The 21,588-nt window shown below is 36.7% G+C and overlaps 2 protein-coding genes across 2 annotated transcripts in view; one reads left to right on the plus strand and one right to left on the minus strand.

The window, feature by feature from the left end:
* LOC117333765 (proline-serine-threonine phosphatase-interacting protein 1-like) overlaps positions 1-5,284 on the plus strand; it is a 26,223-nt gene extending 20,939 nt beyond the window's left edge. The window contains exons 9-11 of the mRNA XM_033893188.1: positions 994-1,092; positions 2,061-2,157; positions 2,972-5,284. Coding sequence (XP_033749079.1) covers positions 994-1,092; positions 2,061-2,157; positions 2,972-3,105 — 330 coding nt within the window. The 3' untranslated portion in view covers positions 3,106-5,284. The remainder of the gene's footprint in view (positions 1-993; positions 1,093-2,060; positions 2,158-2,971) is intronic.
* On the minus strand, positions 4,081-21,551 carry LOC117332926 (RING finger protein 10-like). The gene is made up of 18 exons (XM_033891998.1): positions 21,177-21,551; positions 20,540-20,703; positions 19,870-20,054; positions 18,754-18,844; positions 18,510-18,567; positions 17,888-18,014; positions 17,129-17,268; positions 16,624-16,739; positions 16,097-16,141; positions 15,777-15,890; positions 14,887-15,253; positions 11,919-12,052; positions 9,125-9,242; positions 8,788-8,889; positions 7,690-7,922; positions 7,062-7,139; positions 6,934-7,030; positions 4,081-6,398 (listed from the first exon to the last, which is right to left on the minus strand). Exons 1-18 carry the CDS (start codon positions 21,271-21,273, stop codon positions 6,292-6,294), a joined length of 2,373 nt encoding a protein of 790 aa, XP_033747889.1. The 5' UTR covers positions 21,274-21,551; the 3' UTR covers positions 4,081-6,291.
* Between the last annotated feature and the right edge of the window lie 37 nt (positions 21,552-21,588).

Here is a 21,588-nt window from a genome sequence, read left to right on the forward strand (position 1 = left end):
GGTCATACAGGTACGAGTGTCAAACACGAGTCAACAGTCAGGGTCATACAGGTATGAGTAGCAAACACACGCCAACAGTCAGGGTCATACAGGTATGAGTAGCAAACACACGCCAACAGTCAAGGTCATACAGGAACGAGTGTCAAACACAGGTCAACAGTCAGGGTCATACAGGTACGAGTGTCAAACACACGTAAACAGTCAGGGTCATACAGGTAGGAGTGTCAAACACAGGTAAACAGTCAGGGTCATACAGGTACGAGTGTCAAACACACGTAAACAGTCAGTGTCATACAGGTATGAGTAGCAAACACACGCCAACAGTCAGGGTCATACAGGTACGAGTGTCAAACACGAGTCAACAGTCAGGGTCATACAGGTACGAGTGTCAAACACACGCCAACAGTCAGGGTCATACAGGTACGAGTGTCAAACACGAGTCAACAGTCAGGGTCATACAGGTACGAGTGTCAAACACACGCCAACAGTCAGGGTCATACAGGTACGAGTGTCAGACACACGTAAACAGTCAGGGTCATACAGGTACGAGTGTCAAACACAAGTCAACAGTCAGGGTCATACAGGTACGAGTGTCAAACACACGCCAACAGTCAGGGTCATACAGGTATGAGTAGCAAACACACGCCAACAGTCAGGGTCATACAGGTATGAGTAGCAAACACACGCCAACAGTCAGGGTCATACAAGTATGAGTGTCAAACACCAAAAAGAGGCAGGAATCGAAGCAATGTTGCATGGCTCCTTAATTAAAGCTATAAACACATTCACTTCACATTTATTTTGTTTCTCATCCTGAGTGAAGTCACCTGTCTCAATAAAGTCAACAAAAATTATCCAGGGTTCGATTTCTGTATAAGACATTAAATGTGCAGCAGAGAGGTTTTTTTTTAAGATGTCACAGTGAAAGATGTAATAATATGTATTTTTGGAGTTTACCAACATCACGTGACATGGCGAGCACTCATATTACAGGTACATCGGGAACTTGACGCCGAGAGAATTGAGGTAATCCGTGACGTCATGTGGAAAGGGACGAACGTCGACTCTCAAATGTGCGTGGACCACGACATGGTATGACGTCACAATTGATATGAAAATGCTGTTTTCTTATAAACAACTTTAATGCTTAAATAAATGCATGAAGTCCAGGATCGAACCCCTCCCCCTTTTTTTGGTCTAAACTCTTTACCGAACTCTTCAGTTGATGTCATTTAAATGTTTGTGGATGAACGATACTTTGATATACGAGTTTAATTTACATGACACTGTCGTTATATAAACAAACTAGCATGCGATATATCTACATATCATATATATATATATATCTATTTACAAAGCTCTGTCAGTCATAACGATAAAAAGTGTAAATTCTAGAAACGAGTCCCGAGTCCTGTACTCATAGTTATGCAGTTGAAAATGACCAGTGAAAATGAATCGTAGATTGATCACTACATACAATAACCCTGTACATGTACATATATCGTTTTTTTAAAAAACCAGAAAACGTGAAATACGAGCATGGATGAAAAATACGTTGTCATTGACAAAATCTACGAAATGTTGTAGAGTGAACAGTTTCAGTTACCAAAAAATATAGAGGATATCTAACAGTGTCTTCAGTAATACCAAATATATTTCACGAGTGGGGCTAATATTTTGATATTTTTCATGAGTGCGCAGCACACGAGTGAAATATATTTGGTATTACTGGAGACACTGTTAGATATTCTGTTTATTACATTTTTTTATCAGCGAAAAACCTACCACGTATGCTAACTAGGCCTACAACGAAAGTTTGCATACAAAAAGAGGAGTTCCCCCTGTCCAGGTGCTGACATATATGTCAGGCTTTCTGATTGGTCAATTATTTTGGTATTTTCTAAGCATTAATTTGATTGGTCGAATCAGCAAAAGTGATATTTCTAGTGAAAAATATGATATTCTTCACTCGTGAAAAATATCACTTTTATAGAATGAATATTTTTGATATTTCACTGGTAAAAATGTAATAAATAAGTTTATGTTCATTTTTTTTATAGTGCTCTGAATATATCCGGAATCATTTGGAGAAGTGTAGCATTGAGAAGGAGATGATTGCTTTCGTAGAGCGGGCACGGGTAGGACACAGACGACCAGGTAAGTTTACTTTACGTCTGTCCAATCAAATTACATCAGCTACTACAAACTTCCGGGAAAGTCTACCTAACATATTGTCCGTCTGTCCAATCAAATTACATCAGCTACTACAGACGACCGGGGAACTCTACTTAAAATACTGTCCGTCTGTCCAATCAAATTACATCAGCTACTACAGACGGCCGGGGAACTCTACTTAACATAGTGTCCGTCTGTCCAATCAAATTACATCAGCTACTACAAACTTCCGGGAAAGTCTACCTAACATATTGTCCGTCTGTCCAATCAAATTACATCAGCTACTACAGACGACCGGGGAACTCTACTTAAAATACTGTCCGTCTGTCCAATCAAATTACATCAGCTACTACAGACGGCCGGGGAACTCTACTTAACATATTGTCCGTCTGTCCAATCAAATTACATCAGCTACTACAGACGGCCGGGGAACTCTACTTCACATACTGTCCGTCTGTCCAATCAAATCACGTCAGCTTATTCAGCAAGGCGCCCGAGTAAGACTATTTCACATGTCCATCTGTCCTGCACGCTGGCTGATTTTTGCCATTTCGCTATTTCAACATTTCGCCCGAAATAAAGAAAATAAACGTTTGTTAATTTTTGGGCGAAAGATAAAATTGAAAGGTTTGTTCATTTTTGTCTTTTTGAGACGAAAAAGTCAAAATAACGAAATGACACAAATCAGCCAAATGACCTCATCTAATGAAATACAAGTATGTCTATAATGCAGCTACACAACGATGAAAGATAATCAATCTAAATTAAGTATGGTGTACTTTTAATCTATTTGCAGCTTATACAGAATACCATAATTATTTCAAGCGGATCAGCCAGGGCCCTTATCAGAATCCGTTACCACAAGTTCCGCGAAGAATGTCTCATTCATCGAATCAAAACGAGGAATCCCTCTATCAAATCGTAGCATGACGTCATAAAATGACAGGAAACCATTTTGTGATGAATTATGACGTCATGTTATAATGTGACGTAGTCCGACAAGTGTTAAAGGAATTTGGTGATCGAGATAGGAATGTTTTTTATGATCTGTTGATAGTTTTATTGTTGGTTCCAATATCATGGACGGATTGAAGATATATATATATATACATCTATTTACATTTTAAAATGAATGGTTACTATTGATATCATTTTAAGTATTTTTGAATATTTTATGTTTGTGTATCCTTCCTAACTCGTCCTCATAGGAGCTAAACCTCCGATAACTTCGTGTTTATAAGGCGGAGATAGACAGATTAAAATGACACTGATCCAACTGTGTTAATATACATAATCTTATAAAAATCAGACAGATTGGTCGCTATACATGCATTTGTTAACCGTGTGAAAACCAGACCAATAGGTCTCTATATTTGTAAATCAAAATCCTATAAAAACAAGACGGATTAGTCGCTATATTTGTAAATCTTATACAAGATATCCCAGAGGGATTCAGACTGGTCCTCTCTCTGCTTTTCCTTTTAATGATCTGATAACAAGAGCAAGTGGGACCTACATGTGAAGTTTGAGAAACATCCCTTCAGTTCTTTTCAAGAAATAACTAGGGACCAAGGGAAACATACACATGAAGTTTAAGGAACATTCTTCAGCACTTTTGAAGAAATAGTGATAAGAAGGATTATTTACAGACAAAGATGGAGGCAGTGATCCAAAAACTAGGCACAGGTGCATCAGTTCACAAGTACATTCACAGTTTTGTCGTACCCCTGTGTCGTAAACAGTAGGAATTCTGACACAGATGGACAAAATAAAATCGTGATATTAAAGTGTATAAATAATGTTTGGTGGTGTAGAAATCCACAATGTGCTCCCCAATAATGTCTTGGTCATGTTTCAAGAAATTCTTAGTATGAAAGCTGAAATATAATGATAATGACAAAATTGTGAAGTTTAGATTTTTTATTAATAAACTCAGCGATGAAATACAGGAAGGGCAGTTAAACAACAAACTAGAGCAGGGTTACATGGATAGAATGACTGGAATTCCATACAAAGTGATGACGTATTGAGTAACAGACAAACTCCTGTTACCAATGTAGATACCAATGGACAAATAATTCTTGTCTTGCAAGACATAGAACAAAGATTTTCAACAATATGAAACAGTTGATATCCTAACTTGCAGGCAAATCAATTCACAATTCTTGGATGGGTACATGCATTACTTCTACAAAGAGAAAAATGAGCTTTATCAAGTTAACTATCCCACAATCTGACTGAAGCCTTGTAATAAAATGACTTCCCTGCTAACAATCTTTACTTTGGCGGTTACATTTAATTCGCAAACAACAGTGGACGTAATAAAATGAAAATTTTGCCAATGTCTGAGCAAGGTATACAATTGTTTGATAATACAAAATAGTTTATTCACATCAATACTTAACATGGTCAAACTCTCATAATTTATTCCACAAACTCCTAAATTTGTGATGTTCAAATTTCACGTATCAAAGTTATACATATTTAATTGTCTTACTCAGAAAAGTAACAGATTTTCGTTATCAAGTGAACATTGCTGTAGGTTGCGGATATTGGCAGCATTGTTTGATGCGAAAAAATTTGAATGTCAATCTAGATGTAAGGATGAATCACTGAATGGTCAATTCAAAAGTTTGAGAAAATAGAATTATTCCTTATTGAGCAACAGACGAACTCCTGTTGTTCATTCAGAACTGTGTTTACATATAAGTTTGAATATGTTAAGTAGACATAGAAATAGCATGACCTTACTCATCATAACTATGTCATTATTTGACAACATACGTAATTATTTGACATACATCATTACTCGACATACGCCATTATTTGACATACGTCATTATTTGATATACGTCATTATACAACATGACATTGCTCAACATACGTCATATTAACTTGTCCTTACTTAACATATGTCATTATGACATACATCATATTAACATGTCATTACTCGACATATGTTATTATTTGACATACATCACATTTACATGTCATTTCCAACTTGTAGTGCTTGTTCTGAATGCTGGAGTAAAAACTAACAACAATAACAACATAAAAACCAGTGCTGTTAAACCAAAGTTTACAGATATTGATATAACAATTAAATTACTATAATAATCAACGAGGCAGACATTCAGTGATCAAATCTGAAAATCCTGTTGTAATCTGTATCAATTTCTACAGCACAATTAACAAGTGACAGTTGGAGATGAAAATGTTAAAAAGTAGGCCTAAAAAATTCTTAGACAAAATAATTCTAAACAGGAAGGTTTAGTCTAGACAGGCTGGCAGTAGCTTTAATAGATTAAACATCACACCAAGCATAACCTAATCTCACATGAATAGTCATCAAATATCAACATCCTTAACCATTCAACCTATCAATAATGCACATAAATTGTCTATGCTTGAATTAACTATGGAAAACATAGCTTTTAAGTATTTGATTCATAGCTACCCAGGTATGGTTTTCATATCAATATAAATTATTTATTAACTTTTTTAGTTACAAATGTATCCATGTGATTATATCATTATAATTCAATGCCGGACTCATTTCAAAGAAGTTTTCAAACTCGTATTAAAATGTACATGTGAACTTTTTGCTGCTTTTGATTTGTTTTTAATCATATTTTCAGCTGTGAGGACAACTCTGTCAAAGCATGTGCAAAAATGAATTATAGTTGAAAAGCAGCAATAAATAATAACAAGATATTTATTCATATAGAGTACTGACCAATCAGAATATCTTCCATCAGTCAATCAGCATCTGCTGACTCTAAAGTCCATGGATAGAAGGGTTATAGCACAAGTTTAGCATACATTACAGGAATACACAATACCATCACCTTACCCATCTACAGCATGCATCCAAATGTCCATATCAGATTTTTAAAGTTATTTCATCACAATTTCTGAATTACAACTAATCATGAAACATACATTTTCTCAAAATCTTCAAACTACTCCAACAATAAGTCAAAACTTTTTCTGCGAGACTCAATCGATTTTCACTTCTCAACGTTGTTGTTTGTGTAACTTGTGCTCTTGCTCTATCGCTAGGGCAGTCATACATTGGCAGTGGACAAATCCTGCTATTATCGCCGTTCATAAGGCCTACTTGCCTCCACGAGCCATAGATGTTGAGAATAGAAGTAGTTTCTTCTGTTTCTTTTTCTTCTTATCACTGGAGGTAGGCTGTGGTGGAGTAGCTTCTACATCACCTACAAGACATCAATATAACATTTCAGATTCAAAGTTTGTCTTAACAAGTTATTGTTGGATATGGAATTTATTTATGAGTCGTGTAACCTTTTTCTACCACAATAATATCGGCTTGAATCAGAGTGAAATGTGGCCAAGTCTTATTTCCCATATGCAAATAAGGTGTACAGGTGACGACCGGGACCCGGTGATGTGACGCCATTCGTTTATTGATGACTCTAATAACAATTACAGCTCGGGTCCAAGTTTGAATAATTGACCAATCAAAAGACCGGAAGGTTATATTCCAATATAACATATACATTTATATAATGGCTTGAGAGTGGAATATCACAGCGTATTATGATAGACATCAAAATATACAAACAAGTTATCATGCAAGCCTAGAAATACCAACAATTTTCCTCAACAAATGCTTTTACTGTAAAGTAGCATTGTCAACCTTTCTCAAAATTGTGGTAAGTTATATCTGCAAACATTTCAATATTTCTTGTATAAATATGATAATTTTCATCTATATGAAGATAAACATACCTTTTGGTGGAAGTTGGTTCAGATTGTCGAGGGCGGTCTGAAAAGCATCCCCGAAGGAGTTGTGGTACTCCGGGACGGGTACCTTGTCTTCAGAATCACTGTCCTCGCTGCGACCACTAATGGTACGTCCACGGACAGGTGCTGGGTCCCCTGCCTCTTGCTGCCTTTGGCCACACCGGCACCTGGCGCTTTCCAGCCTTTAACATCTATAAAAGAATAATAAATTCATTTTACACAAAATCACTCGACATTGTTTATATTTACAAACTGAATCCTCAGCACATAATCGTTTGTTTGCTGATAAGTAAACAAACACTACATATTCTATATATCTATATATCTATATATATATATAAACCCCTGACCTGAAAGCCTACTCACGGGTGTAATTTCTCGCAAGGATTATTTAATGGGATGTATAGAGGTAGTAACCACTCAATTGGGTGTGCATAAAATTCAATGAGTTCTTAAAAATGTAAGAGAGATATTTTCCTGAAATGCTGGAATCAGTGATTTTGACTGTCTGTTTCCATGGTAACCAAAGAAATATCCAAGCTGAAAGTATTATGAAGTTTTGGACACATGCTCCTGAAATGTTTTTTCCATGGTAACCATAAACTTTTAAAACTGAAACTGCTTCATAGCAAAAGGCACTTAGTGCTAATACTCAATTTTGTGAAGTTCTAGGAGTAGTTTTGGAGATTTGCTCCGAAAACGCCTATGGACGGGAGAGGACAAGAGAAAATGGAGAAATACCTGGGCAAATGATACATTGGTTGTCTGGTCACCATCCACCTCTGTGTCCTCGGTATGAGGGTGAAAATCTGGACTCAGGGGGTTCAGGTACGATCCACTGGCTGGACTGTTTAGTGGGGAGTACGCCAAGGAGGATGCATTACTGTCGTCACTACGGGCTGCTGGTGAAGACGGTCGATTTTCTGACATCACCCCGGGTACAAACTGACTATGCACAATGGTCATTCCAGGAGCTGAAAACAGTTATTTTGAGTTTTTACATATCCACTTGGAATTGGGAATCAACAAATGGCAGATTTTAAAGATTACTTAATTGCAAAATTGATCAAAATATTCGAAGTTTCTCCAATAAGAAGTATTATCTTAAGAAGTAGTTTTCATACTAAAACTTAGTCTTTTTACAGTGATAGACAATACCTTTCAAACTCCCCTCATAAAATAATTTTAAGAATTCACCAATTGCAATCATAAACTAAGCACCAAAAATGGATTTTATCCAAATAAACTAAACATTTGTTTGGACTTTCAAAATTAACATCTTCAAAAGTATTCAACAGTTTGGAAATATGTGATATTAAAATGAATGTTACTTTCTATACAAACAATGTAGGTGTTCTACGCGTCGCAATGTTTCAGGACTGACTGGTACCTTTGTCAGGCTATGACTGAGCAATTTGCGGATGCAATGTGTATATGCTCTCCATCGATAGAAAAACTGTCGAGTGACATAAAGATATACATTTTCGCCACATCGTTGTACATGTAAACAATACTTGGTCAGTCATAGTTTGACAATGGGACCAGTCGGTCTCGCCATATCCTAGCATATCTAACACATGCATTGTTTGTGTAGAAAATAACATTTATTTTGATATTCAAGTTAGATTTTCAAATTATGGGCCCTCGGATAAAATAACCTAAGACTTCCCCATCTTCGTACATTTCATCCCAACATGGTAAGAAAACATACAACTTTTAAATCCCACCATGGTAAGAAAACATACAACTTTTAAATTACATGGTAATTTCTGTCTAGTTTCTCCCAGATTAACCTTAGAATAGATGCCCATTACAAACCAAGCACACAAATGTTCTTACTTATGCCCATCTTTTTCTTTTCATCGTCCTGGATTTTTTTGGACCGGCGTTTCTCCTCTCTGTGCTTCCTCTGTCTGGTGCGGCGGCGTTTTTCTATGTCCTCTGTTTAACAATTAATTGTGATAGAAAGTTGGACTTACTGTTCACCATTTGTCATTTTTAAAACTGAACATAATATCTAAAGAAAGGAAAGAACCTTACTTTGTACAATATAATTCTTTTTTGATTTATTTTTAGGATGTACTCTACAATGAATTTTACAGGACACATATTGCTTAAATGCGCAATGGTGATAAAAACTTCAATATTATTTTGATTTGAAATACCAGTTACTTACCTGAAAAGAATTTCAGTGTATCCTTAGACAGGACTGGGGGCTTGATTGCTAGCTCAGCCACCTGGAACTCACAGGTGAGCGGCAGATGTCCCAGGTACCGCAGCCTTTTTCGTAGATCCTATAATACAGAAGATATCATGTAGTAAAACAATGAGGATTTATTTTATAAACCACCTGAGTTAGTATAACAATGAGGATTTATTTTATAAACCACCTAAGTTAGTATAACAAGAGGCCCAGAGGGCCTGTATCGCTCACCTGGTTTCATGAGATATGAAACAAGAATGATGCTTAAGTATATTTGTTGCTGGTATTGCTATGTCAATATATATCATAAGCATTTTATATGGGTACATGTACATTGGTTTTATTTTAATACTAAAAATGCCAAAAGGTACATTAATCCATGAAATGAAATTGACTTTTGGCGCGACCCCATAGGGATGCTACCACACAAATGTGAGTGATATCCATTGCTTAGTTTCAGAGAAGATTTTGTTTAGACCAATTGGCCCCTTTTGGTCCTGCCCTCTGCCCCCTGGGAGTCAGCTCCTTCCTTTATACAATTTTGAATCCCTACCCCAATAGGATGCTAATAGTCAAATATGAGCTGTTTCAGAGAAGTTGTTCATATCAATTTAGCCAAATTGACACCTTTTGGCCCAGCCCCTCAGCCTCCAGGGGGTCGGCCCCATCATTTGTACAATTTTGAATCCTTAACCAAAGTGAATGCTACCAGTCAAATATTAAAGATATCCATTGCTTATTTTCAGAGAAAAAGTTGTTTATATCAATTTTGCCAAAATAACCCCTTTTGGCCCCGCCTCTTAGGTCCCCTGGGGTCAGCCCTGTCATTTGTACAATTTTGAATCCCTACCCTAGGGGGTTGCTACCTGGCAAATATGAGTGATATCCATTGCTTAGTTTCAGAGAAGAAGTCGTTAATATCAATATAGCTTTATTGACCCATTTTTGCCCCGCCTCTCAGGCCCCTAGGGAGTCAGCACCACCATTTGTACAATTTTGAATCCCCACCCCATAGTGATTGCTTCCAGGCAAAAAGGAGCAATATCCTTTGCTCGGTTTCAGAGAAGAAGTCGTTTATATCAATACAGCCAAATTGACCCCTCTTGGCCCCGCCCCTCAGGCCCCCCGGGGTCAGCCACACCATTTGTACAATTTTGAATCCCCACCCCATAGTGTTGCTACCAGGCAAATATGAGCAATATCGTTTGTTCGGTTTCAGAGAAGAAGTTGTTTATATCAATATAGCCCAAATGACCACATTTGGCCCCGCCCTTCCGGCCCCTGGAGGTTAGCCCCATCATTTGTACAATTTTGAATCCCCACCCCAAAGTGATGCTACTGACAAATATGAGTGATATCCTTTGCTCGGTTCCAGAGAAGAAGTCGTTTATATCAATATGGTAGCTATATTGACCCATTTTTGCCTCGCCCCTCAGGCCCCTAGGGGGTCAGCACCACCATTTGTACAATTTTGAATCCCCACCCCAAAGTTATGCTACCAGGCAAATATGATTGATATCCTTTGCTCGGTTCCAGAGAAGAAGTCGTTTATATCAATATGGTAGCTATATTGACCCATTTTTGCCTCGCCCCTCAGGCCCCTAGGGGGTCAGCACCACCATTTGTACAATTTTGAATCCTCACCCCATAGTGATGCTTCCAGACAAATAGGAGCAATATCCTTTGCTCGGTTTCAGAGAAGAAGTCGTTTATATCAATATGGCCAAATTGACACCTTTTGGCCCCGCCCCTCAGGCCCCTGGGGGTCAGCACCACCATTTGTACAATTTTGAATCCCCACCCCATAGTGATACTTCCAGACAAATAGGAGCAATATCCTTTGCTCGGTTTCAGAGAAGAAGTCGTTTATATCAATATAGCCAAATTGACCCCTTTTGGCCCCGCCCCTCAGGCCCCTGGGGGGTCAGCCCCATCATTTGTACAATTTTGAGTCCCCTACCCATAGGGATGCTTCTGACCAAATTTGGTCAAATTCTGATCAGTGGTTATGAAGAAGAAGTCAATTGTTGACGGACGGACGGACGACGGACGACGGACGACGGACGGACGGACGACGGACGCCACGGTATGGCATAAGCTCACCTTGGTCCTTCGGACCAGGTGAGCTAACAATGAGGATTTATTTTATAAACCACCTAAGTTAGTATAACAATGAGGATTTATTTTATAAACCACCTTTTGAAAACCTTTTTAGTATGGAAATCATTTCTATGGTAGATATGATCCACAGGTTGTAATCGTCACGAAGACGTTTAGTGTATATCAAAGCGACGACTCAGGCTATGGAACGAATGCAGTCAAGATTATGGCTATGAAAAACTTCATCTTATGTATGACACATTAAAAAATGATATTACAATTAATTTTGTTTTATAAATTCTTGGCTGACACTTCACCTTTAAGTTTCCATTTCATTCTGCTAGGACTACGTCAATTTTGTCAGCTTTTCAAAACACACTATACAAACATATCTTTTTATTCAATTTTGTTAAGTTTTTTAAAACACAATATACAATTTTTTTTTTTAAAGATTTGAAGATACATATAATTTTATTTTTAATTCCAACAAACCAAGCAACCGTGTACTGATTTGTTTTAAGGCAACCTAGCCTTGTACCAGAAAACCTAGCGACCATGTATTTTTGTAGTAGAAATTCTAGCATCTACGTACCGTTGTCCTTGGGAGCCAAGTGACCATGAACTTGTACTGACATATGTCAGATAGTATTATTAAAATCTTACTAACCTCTGTCATGAAGATGTTCTCCATTTCCACAATGGTAGCAGTGATGGTATCAGGACAATGCTGAAGGGCACCGTACTCCTTCACCAAACAGCGGGCATTCAGGGCATGCATGTAAATATGCTGTCCATCCTCCGCTGAAACCATTAAGTTTATTTACAAATCAGGTAAAAAAAAAAAAAGCATTGATGCTTGTTAATGTACGAAAGAAATAATGAATCACTTTCAAAACACTTCTCAACTGTATTTGTGAAAATCAGTTAATCATGGCCCATTTTTTTTTTTTTGGTGATTTTCCTGATTTTGTACGAGTAATACCTAGACTTTTGCCCCCCCCCCACCCCCACCCCCCCCCTTGAGCATATATTCTAATTTTTCTCCCACAATTATCAAAATATGCAGAAAGCCTCACATTAAAGGAAAATATTTTTCCATAAAAACTATACTTTTTTATGTCTCATTCTATTGAGGTGGTTTCTGTTATACACATTAGTTTTCCCCAACAAACTTAGTTTTAATATCTTTGATAACTCAAAGACCCTGCTTATCACGAAGTAAAAATTTAGTTCCAACAGTGAAAACTAGAATTGTCTTCCGAGGGCCAACTCATACCACCAATGAGGTAATTTGTAGAATAATGAAATTAATTGTAGTCTTATAACACAGGGTCAGGGTCAATTTAGTTTTATGAAACGGGGAGATAAATTATATTAGTTATAGATTACACACCTCTACAGTGTATAAGGATTATTGTTGTCAAGTTCAGTTAAAATCCCATTGCGGTTAACAATCTAATTCAAACACAAATTTCCTCTCTATTCTACGTATACAGAGCTGTACAGCGGATGGGTGTTCTACTCAAGATTGGGAGGACATTTTTGCAGAAGCCTTTTAAGAGACACAAATGCAAATAAAACATAATGCGACTTTTTGATATGGGTCAACATATCTAAAATCGTTTTAATGTGGACAGACTGATTATATTAGATATAGGGACTGACACTTGGTAGACAGATTGTAAAATTGGATTGATATGGGAAGAGAGTTTGTAAAATTAGAATTTTATGTGCAGAGAGTTTGTAAAATTAGGATTTATATGGGTAGACAGATTATAAAATTAGGATTTACAGCGGGTAGACAGATTATAAAATTAGGATTTATATGGGTAGACAGATTATAAAATAAGCATTTACAGCGGGTAGACAGATTGTTTATATGAATCCTATGTACCTCGGCATCCACTTTTTGCGTCTCAAGGGCAGTCCTCTCAACCAATAGTACTCGCTTTCTGATCTCTTCCTCAGAAGCCAGAAGTATCTTCATGTACCGTGTCTTCTGGTCCGAATCTGCAAAAAGCCATCAAGTTTAATAGGACCTGACCAATAAATTATTATGATTTATATAATCACTAGTGATGGGACATCGGTTGAAAATCTGTTTCGATTATCGGATCACATCGGATAGGACAACCGATGTAGTCAACCGATTAATAATCGGTTAAATCACAAGTGTTTTGTTTCAGTTATAAATCATCATTTTGTTATGTAATGTGTATCAATAATTATCTTTTGTAAGTGTAATTATTCCTATTTCTTAGTTGATGGTGCACATGAATGTATGATTAAATGATTAAGACAGTTACAACAACTGTTCTTTTGGTCAACAGCTATGACTTAAAAAATAGATATTAATGATCCAAGAAGAATGAAGTCCAGTAAAAGTATCTGGATTTCACAGATTTGTTTATAAAACATGAAATTCTCCATGATTATATACTTTTGTTAATAAAGTGACATTTTCATTTTCTACATGGTCTTTGTAACTTTTGTTAAGAGCAATGATGCGATGCCATAGAGCTTATATCCCATTGAATATGCATTGATGGATATTGCCATTATTTGCATTGGATATTTACATTGTAATTGTACCAGACTACCAGTGTTGTTGTTGTTTTTTTTTTTTCATTAATCATGCATGAAAATGCAATTATTAGCGCTTTTAATTTGTCTACCAATGGCCAAATAGTTGGGACTTCCAAAACTGACAAAGAAAGTTTCAGAAACCTATTTATGAGAAAAAATATTATAACTAGCAAAGTTTTATTCAACAGATTAAGTAACAACTAATTAACAAATCCACTTTCTTTGATTTAACAAAAATATAAATTGGAAGTTAATTTCAAATATTGTGGTAAACCATAAATTTATCTATTAATATTACAGTATGCAATTACAAAATATAAATAAAAATGTGCTTCTTTGTAGAATGTAGATTGTGTATTGCCTATTGCGAGATTATATAAGTATGCAGGGATTGAGCAATGTGGCTGGACTGTTTCCCTTATACCTAGCAGAAACATACCTCATTACTCAGCTAATATATATAAAATGTGCTAAAACTTATCGTTAAGAAACCAAATGTTTCCTCCAGGGCTACTTATTATCGAAAATAATAAACAGATGGAGTCATTTTATAAGTCTTTCACTATCTAATACTATCAAATACCGAAATGTAGCTACTTGTATTTTTGTAACATTTCTTACAAAGGCGGCAAACAGCGACCGTCATGTCAAGGTTTTTTCTAGAGCCATTCTTTTTTTTATTTCGGATGCATTTCAGACAGGTGGGATTATAAGCTCTGAATCAGTATCATTGTAGTGAAAGGGGGAATAATTATTTTATTTTAGATTACAACCCCTACGTGTATAAGGATTATTGTTGTCAAGTTCAGTTAAAATCCCATTGCATTTATATGACGAAGGACTTACTTTAGTATAGTAAACGGAAACCATTGTACACTTAACAGCAGTCGCCCAAAGGACACCCATATTACCAAAGATGCAATTGAAGTCTCTATGGCAGCGAAACCAATGTGGTTGAATTTGCAGTCCCTAAAACCCCAATCAACCATAATGAGGTTAGACTGAACCTAAATTACGTGTTATCTAGCGTATATCCTTTTCAGACTTACCCTGGTAGAAGTAGAATGCATTATCAACACTGTCTCTACTACTGGGAGATACTACATCTGGGTGAGCTGGCATCTCCAGATGTTCCGCGGCCTCCTCTGCTGGCATAGTGTCAGCCAGCACCCCTGGGGCCAATGCTGTGCACGGATTCTCAGGGGATCCAGACATTTCGGGCAATACTTGAAGAACAGAATTGTTGGACACATCTACAGAAGGAATGTCCATCGACGATCCACTGCTTCTTTTTTCTGAGTGTGGTGAACCTTTCGGGGATTCTAAACTGCCGTCAGATGAGCTTCTCTCCTTATTTTCTTCATCTGCAGTTTCATCTTCCTCGTCAGAGAATGCAGATTTGTATATTTTTGTAGCCTGTGAAAGCACAGCATTTATAACAGTATATATATATATATATATATGCAGATGCATTGCACCAAAACTTAATTTCTTAAGTGGTACATTAAATCTAAAATCACAGAATACAGAGAAGATTTACAGGCCAATCTTCATGCAGGCCAATTCTCTACCCCTTATTGCCTCCAAATACACATCTAAATAGCAAAGTGTGTATAATCTTAGCTAACAGATCAACTCCTATGCTGAGATAGTGCAATCTCTAATGATATGGTGAAATCTCTAACAGATATACTGCTCATGGTTGCAGACTTGATTCGTTTTGTTTTTCACAAGAGACAATTAATACAAATCCAGGAATATTACACATAAGTATAAACAAACATACTGGGTATTGCTAAAGCAATACATTGTCCCCTACTGGACCCCGCCAAAAATAGTAAGGGACCTTGACCCAAGACCGACAGAGAAGCCTGTAGTTCCCCAATCCCGGTTTCACTAATAGAGGACAAGCTACGAAACAAGTGCAGGCTAAGTCTACCTTTTTATCTTGCGATGGTTTTTCTGGGGTTTCAATACTCTCACTTTCAGATTTCCTAGCCTTTGATGTCTTTACTTTCGCAGACATCATGCCCTGGTTAATCTCTTCTCTCGCCTACACAGATTAAAGACAAATTAGGATGTATAGATAAATATTTTCCTGATAAATGAAGTGTTATATTCAATAAAATAGCAATGCAAATGTTTACCAAGAAATTTTAAATGATTTGATGATCTTAATTTGATTATCATTTTAACATAAGAAATCATACACGTTTTTGGAATTAGGGAGAATGACATAATTTTCAGGAAGATTCTCACCTTAAGCATTGCAAGAGCACCATCAATAAAAGGCATCTCCGAGTCCTGAAAGAAAAGCATGATATGAATATTCATCATTGTAAAGAGCATAAATTAAATATAGCTAGGTTAACAATCTAATTCAAACACAAATTTCCTCTCTATTCTATGTATACAGAGCTGTACAGTGGATGGGTGTTCTACTCAAGATTGGGAGGACATTTTTGAAGAAGCCTTTTAAGAGACACATGTATATGCAAATAAAACATAATGCGACTTTTTGATATGGGTCAACATATCTAAAATCTGTTTTAATGTGGGCAGACCGATTGTATTAGATATAGGGACTGATTGTTGGTAGAGATTGTAAAATTGGTTTGATATGGGCAGAGAGTTTGTAAAATTGGATTTTTTATGGGCAAAGAGTTTGTAAAATTGGGATTTATATGGGCAGACAGATTGTAAAATTGGGATTTTTATGGGCCGACAGATTGTAAAATTAAGATTTACAGCGGGTAGACAGATTGTTTATATGAAATCTTATGTACCTCGGCATCCACTTTCTGGGTCTCAAGGGCAGTCCTCTCAACCAATAGTACTCGCTTTCTGATCTCTTCCTCAGAAGCCAGAAGTATCTTCATGTACCGTGTCTTCTGGTCCGAATCTGCAAAAACCCATCAAGTTTAATAGGACCTGACCAATAAATCATTAAGATTTATATAATCACTATCCCTCTCACAAATTTCATGAATTGCTATTTACATTCCAAAGAAGTAAGTTATCAGCTTAACATCACTATCCACTGGTCTCCAATAATGTTTTGGATGAAACTGAATTAAGAGCAGTAGAAAAACTTGCAAATTTAATCTTCGGGAGAGATTGATTCAAAAAATCTATTTTAATGGATGGTCAAGTGTTGATCAATTAAATCCATGTAATTTAGTGCCATTTTCCCATCATGCTATACCTGTTCTCCCAAAAGCAGAAAAATTTAACTTGGATTTTGCATTTTGTAAGATGTTGAGCTACTAGGTTTTGCTGGAAAAAGCTTACCTTGAACCGAGAAGAATTTGCCAAGCTCTTTATCCTTACAGAACTTTGGTAGGGCATAAACGTTTCCCTTCTGACGCCTCATCAACCGTAGTGTGATTGTCTCCCCTACCTTGTACTGGTGAACCTCCTTGCTCTCAACACTGTAAATAAAGTTTATTTCAACTCCAAAATATCAGGATTCTGTACACATGCCAAAAGATGTTGATAATCTTAAAATATACTTTGACAGTTTATAGAAGAGTGTACAATTTGAGGAAAAAGTCTTCTTAGTCTGAGGTGAATTAACTACTTATCCCGATATGCTGTTGTGTTTTAATTATGCTACGTAAGATTCATTAAATTGAAATTTAAAATCAGGATTACAATTTTCTTATTGTGAACAATTCCTTTTTCCAAAGCCTATGGAACACCAGGCCTGTACTCATTAAATCATGCTCAAATACACATTTTGTGCTCAGACTTTGATACTTCTGGTGATAAATATGATATCTAGAATAATATTTTTCTAATGATTTGAAGAAGTTTTAGAAAGACTTCAGGCGAGATATTATTTCCAATCCTCAAGCAATTTCAGCTGCTTTAAGTGAGTTTAAAAGAAGCACAAATCACATGCTTGAGCATGAAAATGGTTTCATGAATATGGACTCAGGGATCCAGATTTCAAATGATATCTAAATATTGACGATGTTTGTGGATTGAGATTAATTTCAGCAATAGAACTATTAAACCCTGAAGGAAACTCTGGTTAAACAGCCATACCTGCGGAGATCCTTGTCATGTATAGACTCGTAACAGATAGGACACTTCCGCCAAGTCTTTTCCCCCAGGGCAAGGTAATGCAGGATACAGGCCCAGCAGTAGATGTGACCGCACCTTGTCATCTTGGCTGCAAATATCAACAAATAATACTATTGATGTTAAGTTTGAAATGCAGAGACCATACATCATATCGGTTTAAGTGACTTAACTCTGAAGTTTGGAGACAGAGATCATAAATTACATCAGTCCATATGACCTAGTTCTGAGATTTTGAGACAAAGGCAGTACCTTACATCAGTCCAAGTGACCTTGTTTGAGTATTGTGTCAAAATTAAGGAACAAGACTCGTCTTGATTTCAAGTGCTGATTTATGGACAAATTTCTCCCACATACTCTTAAAATTCTTCAGTATCTTAAAAAGCTTTGGACATTTTTTAAAATTTTTCCTTATTTTTTTTTCAAATTCGTCTCTTTCCCTGGTAGTGGTAATCAAATTTTTTCATTCAAGAATTTTGTCTTAATACTCTTTTTTCTTCAAAATCTCTCCATCATAAGACCACAATATTTTTTACTGCAAATTTTATGAGCTACGTTGCAATTGTTCAAAGATTCCTGAACTTACCAGCGATAGGTGCTTGCAGACATATAGGACAGGACGACTTCTCAGAGCTCTGGACTCTCTGTAACAACAAGGTCAGATCTAAGACCAATGGCGAAAATATATGTATCGTATCAAAAGTTACTATAAATGTTTGATAAAAACTCTAGTACCCCATTGTGTAAAAATCATTTGTTTAAATATGAAATGTGTTTCCCTCCTTAAATAGATTGGTAATTTATTATAGGTCAAGTCTAGTGATACTTACAATTAGTTCAACAGAATCCCAGTCCACCAATGTATCAGGGTTATGATTGTGTATTGTGTAGTCCGCCTTCCGATTCACAACAAACTGGCAACTGTAACCAAAATTCATGTGATTACCAAGCACAAAGAGGAAAGCTAAGAAAATGTTGAGGCTTGGAATTATCTTGACAGTTGACACAAAGACTTGAAAAACTGAAAAATGCCCGAAATGATTACCCCAGATCATTTTTAGAGGAAATCTGTTTAAAGCGTTCTTCTTGTATGATATTGATCAGAACGGGACAGGACATATTGTACCCCAATCAGAACAGGTCAAATGTGACCTTTAACCATTAACCCTTGACAACATCCCCCAGCATATGGTCAGACACGGACTTAGTTTAGTTTATTATTGTTTCACGTCCTTTCAACAGCTAAGATCATTAAAGGACGGCCTCCTGTGTGTGTGATATGCATGTATGTGTTGAGTACGTATTTGTGTTTTGGGAGGCTGCGTTATGTTCATGTTAAGTATCCTTGGGATAGTTCGGAGCTTTTGTCGATTTATAGTGCTAACTGAAGGATATTCCTGAAGACACCCAGTAGGACTTGATATCCTGATATAATGGTGTAAATACTAACCAAATCTGAAGTGGTTCTCAAGATATGACAACGATTTCGATATATGCATACAAAAAGATTCAAAGGTGAATTGTGGTCCTTACTCTTGATTATCGACTTCAAGAATGTGATGAGGTATAAAACTAGCCGTTATGACAATATTAACATGAATTTAATCTGCAGACCTGCCAACCTTTCAAATTCAAAAATAGTAATTTGGCCCATTTTTGAGCAAAAAAAGAGTAATTCTTAACAATTCTTGCCAAATCTATTGCATCAAAAAGAGTAATTTGCTACTATTTCGAGAGAAAAAAGAGTAACGACCACCACAAAATAGTAAAGATTACTATAAAATAGTAGTAGTTGGCAGGTCTGAATCTGTCCAGGGTTTCTCATGTTGTGTAACCAATTCAGAATGAGACAAGAAGCCATGGCGCATATAGCATGTTTCATGATCAATTATCATCATAATTCCATTAAAACCAACTTAAGAAGCATGCATCAATATTTGACATACTTAGCCTGTAGAAACTGTTCTTTGTTGTATCGGAGACTCCTGACTCGAGACCTGTGTGAAGAAACCCCATAACCATCACCATGACGACGTTCTGGTTCACTATAGCTGAAGTTCAGCAGGTGGTTCAGGTTCACCTTTCGACGGGAATTCAAGACATTGTCGTAGTCTTGGTACTGATCACTCAGCTGAAATTAATTACAATCTCTTTAATAAAAACACTATGTGACTATACAAAATATTCAAATAAACAATTCCAATGTTTAAGATCTTCTCCATTTAGGGACACAAGAGTAAAACTGTCTGATGTCAGGAACATTCAGTCATTGTCAACTAAAATTCTTCTATAAAACGATCAAATTGACCCTTGATTTTAGCAATTTCAGAAGTCAAATCACTATTTCTCAGAAATCTGAAGGGTCAAAACAAATGTCAAACAGACATGTCCCCTCAATCCCAAGAGTCAGACATAATTTTGGTATTTCAAAAACATACTCTCTAGGGTAGATATCAATAAACAACTTTTTAAAAGACTATCTTTTCTGAATTGATTTTGATTGAAATTACCAATGTATACATGTTGGGCATGTCTATGACTTTAAATATAAATTTCTAGCTAATATTTGTTGTTTTTGCTAGCTTTTTTACATTCTTGTTGAAATTTGAAACTTACGTTTTCTCTTTCCCTGTAGGTCCCACGGGATCTAGGGCGTTTATCCTCCATCCCCCGACTTTTCTGCGGAGTTGGCCTTCGCACCCCTTGTTCATTCTGGGATCTATTACTGTATCCCTCATGCTTCTTTGGTGTTCTCGAATACTGTTTCTGAGAGCCACTGTCTGTAACATAAAGTGTTTCTTTTATCATTACAATTTCAAAGATTACATTCATTTTAGATATCATAGTAGGCATGAAATGGCAAACAGTTTAACAGCAGCAACAAAATATATAGTTGCGTCAAAAACGAAACTGTCCCGAATTATCGGTAGAATATTAATATAATGAAACAAATTCCATTAACCAGATATGTTCACGGCTGTACATAGTAGTTTTACTCGCATGTTTTAGCCATCTCATCCAGTATACCGTATTCAGTAAGCTCCAAAAAAATCTTTAATCTTAGACTGTTCAAATTTCTTAAATGACAACAGTCCAACATCCGTTACCCCGCCTATCAGTATGACCATACAGATGTCATTTTGGAGTTGTCGTGGGGCAAGGGCAGCATGCGCAGGTAACAATGGTTGGAAAGGGGGGGGGGGGGGGGGGGCGTTAATCAAATTGCTTCAACTTATGCAATTTCAAATCTCACCAGATTTTTTGTTTTCATTTCCGTTTCCTTTTGGTGGTACTGATGAGGTGCGGTTACCGGTTTTCCTGTCCATGTTCTCTGAAATTTCCTGTGACATTTACCCCCCAGAGAGAAAATAACGTTTTAGACCTAAAGGTCGCCCCTTTTGGCGAAGGTGAGACTCGAAATTCAACGGACGCCATCTTTACAACTCCATGATTAGCAACCACACAAGTGAAAAAATAAACCTCGACAAAATCAATACAATTATAACAGTTCAAAAAAGATTGAAGAAAAGAATTAAAAAAGTTCTTAGGGGCTGTTTGTCCCCTAAACGACGTTGATTTAACGCCTATAAGGTGTGAAACGCGATCGGTTGACCGCAGCTGAGTTTTGCAATCGGCGACGAGCGCCCATTCACTGATGTAAATGC

This window comes from Pecten maximus, chromosome 8 (assembly GCF_902652985.1).
Source record: "Pecten maximus chromosome 8, xPecMax1.1, whole genome shotgun sequence".
NCBI lineage: Eukaryota > Metazoa > Mollusca > Bivalvia > Pectinida > Pectinidae > Pecten > Pecten maximus.